Source organism: Alligator sinensis, unplaced genomic scaffold, assembly GCF_000455745.1.
Source record: "Alligator sinensis unplaced genomic scaffold, ASM45574v1 scaffold191_1, whole genome shotgun sequence".
In the NCBI taxonomy this organism is placed as follows: Eukaryota; Metazoa; Chordata; order Crocodylia; family Alligatoridae; genus Alligator; species Alligator sinensis.
In genome coordinates, this window is record NW_005842282.1 from 419,562 (window position 1) to 422,862 (window position 3,301).

Here is a 3,301-nt window from a genome sequence, read left to right on the forward strand (position 1 = left end):
CACCAACTGCTGCAGCTTCCTGAGCCTGACGAAGGGTTTTTGAACCTGAAAGCTTGCTTAATAACTATTCTCCAACCATTTGGGTTGGTCTAATAAAAGATATCAAATTCACCCAAGGAACCTTGTCTGCCTATATCCTTAGACCAACACGGCTACAACCTAAACCCCTGGTGCTAGCTATTGTAGCACTGCCAAGCCTGTAAGTATGTTGCAAATTATTTTTCCCCAGATAGAACACTTTATATTTCTCAGCGTTAAACATCATCAAGTTTTGATCCGTTCACCTTACAAGCCTGTCCAGGTCAGCATGTCCTCCAGCATGACTGCACTCACCCATGACTTGTCGTCCATGAACTTTGCCAGTACGCTTTTCACACCCGCATCCAAATCATTGATGAATATGTTGAAAAGCACTGGTCTGAGTACTGAACCCTGTGGGACACCACTGGTCACCTTTCACCATGTCGACTTAGTTCTGTCTATTAACATTCTCTGGATCCAACCTTAGAGCCAGTTTCCTAGCAACTGGACCATTAAATTGTTGAGAATGCAAATTCCCAATTTTACCATGAGGACATCGTGGGAGACTAAGTCAAAGACCTTTTTAAAATCCAAGTATATGACACCAACCTCATCTTCCTTATCCAGGTGGTGAGTTACATGATCGTAGAAGGAGATGAGGTTGGTCAGGCATGACCTCCCTGCAACAAAGCCATGTTGACTGTCATTTACAATACTGCCTTCTGTTAGCCTATCACAGATGGATTTTTTTTGATAAATTTTCCCAGGATTTTTCCAGGGATCTGGGTCAGACTGATTGGCTTATAATTTCCTGGGGTCTCTTTCCTTCCTTTCTTGATGATAGGCACCATGGTGGCCCTCTTCCAGTCTTCTGGGACCTCTCCTGAGTGCCATGAGTTCTCAAAAAGTTTTGCCTTTGGTCATGCAATGACATCAGCTAATTTGTTCACACTCTTGGGTGTAATTCAGCCGGTCCTGCTGACTTACAGATATCCAGCCTCTCTAGATATTCCCTCACAAGTTCATTGCTGATTGTAGGTGAGTGATCACCCTCTCATTGTGCATCCTGTCAGACAAGCTAACACCCTGGCAGAATACCAACGCAGAGTATTCAGTTAGGAGTTCGGTTTTCTCTTGAGTGTTGGTTATCAGCGGTCCCATTGCATTCAGCAGCAGTCTTATGTTTCCCTTATTTTTTTTCTCCTGCTTCCTACATATCTAAAGAAGAACTTTTTATTGTCCTTGATTTCTGTGGCCAGTTTGAATTCTGTTCCTGCCTTTGCTTTTCTAATCCGCTCCCTACACATACAGGCCGTTCCTGTGTACTCCTCCTTGGAGGTAATTCCCAGCTTCCATCTTTTATTAACTTCTCTTTTCATTCTCAGGAGGTCCATGAGCTCCCTATTGAGCCAAGGGGGTCTCCCAGCCCTTTTGCTACCTTATAAAGAAAAAAACATCCTTTGTGCTCCAAGTATCATATCCTTAAGGAATGACTGCTCTTCTTGGACCCCCTTCCTCATCAGACCGTCATCCCGCAGGGCCTTACCCACCAATCTCCTAAGCTTGTAGAAGTCAGTTTTCCTAAAATCAAGGATTTCTACCCTACTGACTGATTTCCCTGCCTTATGATGGATGGTGAAAGTGATCGTCCCATGGGGACGATCTAGTGACTAACCAGAGGATTAAGAGTAATCTAGGCAACAGTGATCTACCCATTTTATAACATCATGAAACAATACTTCCCCACTCAGTGGTGGAGTATCTAAAACTATTTGAATTGGTATGCTTTCACCTTTACATTTTGAATCTTCTTTCTCGGTTGTGTCAAGGACAGCTGTAGGAGGGGAAGTCCTTGGAAGTATGATGTCTGCTTTAGGAATCAATGGCACTGTCTTTGCTTATCTTGTGGACATTGTGGATCTTTCATACATTTTAGATCTGACAGGAATCATGGCCTCACTGTTGTTTTAACAGTAGAATGAGTAAAAACTCTCCTAGGCAAAGTAATTCCTACAGAGGAGAGCATGGGGCCCTACCTCTGGTGATGAATGCTATTCTTGCTTTAGTTCTCTAGAGTCTATTAAAACACACTCTTTATTTTCTCTTGTCTCCAGGCTATGATTGTCTCAGAAAACTTGGGAATCCAAAAACAGGATTTGTATTCATGGTTTCAGGGTGTTAGTTTTCCTTGAGTCACTCAATACTACTCTTCAAAATAAACACATTTTTGTTCTTCAGTCTCAGAGACATAAATAAATGAAGTAGCTAATTTAAATTGCAGTGTCTGTCACTTTGCTATAAGATTGGAAGACAAAACAATTCTGATTATGAACTTGAGTATTTTTCCAGGTTTTTTTTTCTGGTATAGCAGTCAGGCAAGTTGCAAGTCCTCCAGTAAAAGCCCATACTAATGCAAAGCTGTAGTTGTGACCTCAGCTCTACTAAGTCAGAATAATTGCCAAAATGCCTGAAATATGACAGTCAGATGTGGCAATTAGGTCATAAAATTGATATAAAATTATGAGACTGCTGTTAAGATTTGGAGTGGAGTATTGCTATTAGAGGCCTGGGAGACATTTATGAGGACAGGTTGAAAGACCTAGGATTCTTTAGCCTGGAGAAGAAAAGATGGGGGTGGGGAATTTGATGAGTCTTAAAATACCTGAAGAGTGGTGATATGGTAGATGAAAATAGACTCCCTTCTATGGCTGCAGGGGACTAGACAAGGAGTAATGGCCTCAAATTGCATTAAGGGAAATTAAAGTTTGATATTAGGAAGCGTTTTCTCCTTTTGAGAGAGTTAGTTTTGGAACAGGTTATGCAGAAAGGTTGTGGAATCAAAACATACTCTTTTAGTGAGCGTATGCTAGTTACATTGAACTACAACTGTGTTTTGTTTTCTTAGCCCTCACACCGGGTGGCAGTATTACCAGTCCAATGTACCCAAGATTCCCACAGCTTGCATTTCAGTTGAAGATGCTGAAATGATGGCACGGATCTCTTCCCAGGGCACCAAGATTATTGTGAAACTCAAGATGGGAGCCAAGACCTATCCAGATGCTAATTCCTTTAATAATGTGGCAGAAATAGTTGGGAGCAAGTACCCAGACCAGGTAAGTGAGAATTCCCTAAGAGAGAATACATCTTGTTTGAAAATTCACTTTAATTGACTTACCACTAATGTCTATACATCTTGGTGTTTATATTCACTTTCATGGCATATCCTAGTATAACGAAGAACTTGCTACAAGTGCACAAAAACTACTCTGTTCCAAAGGGA

The 3,301-nt window shown here is 41.4% G+C and overlaps 1 protein-coding gene across 2 annotated transcripts in view; it reads left to right on the forward strand.

The window, feature by feature from the left end:
- CPQ (carboxypeptidase Q) overlaps nt 1–3,301 on the forward strand; it is a 320,242-nt gene that overhangs the window by 112,637 nt on the left and 204,304 nt on the right. For both annotated transcript variants that reach the window (XM_025209315.1, XM_006027994.3), the window contains exon 5: nt 2,927–3,134. In XM_025209315.1, coding sequence (XP_025065100.1) covers nt 2,927–3,134 — 208 coding nt within the window. The remainder of the gene's footprint in view (nt 1–2,926; nt 3,135–3,301) is intronic.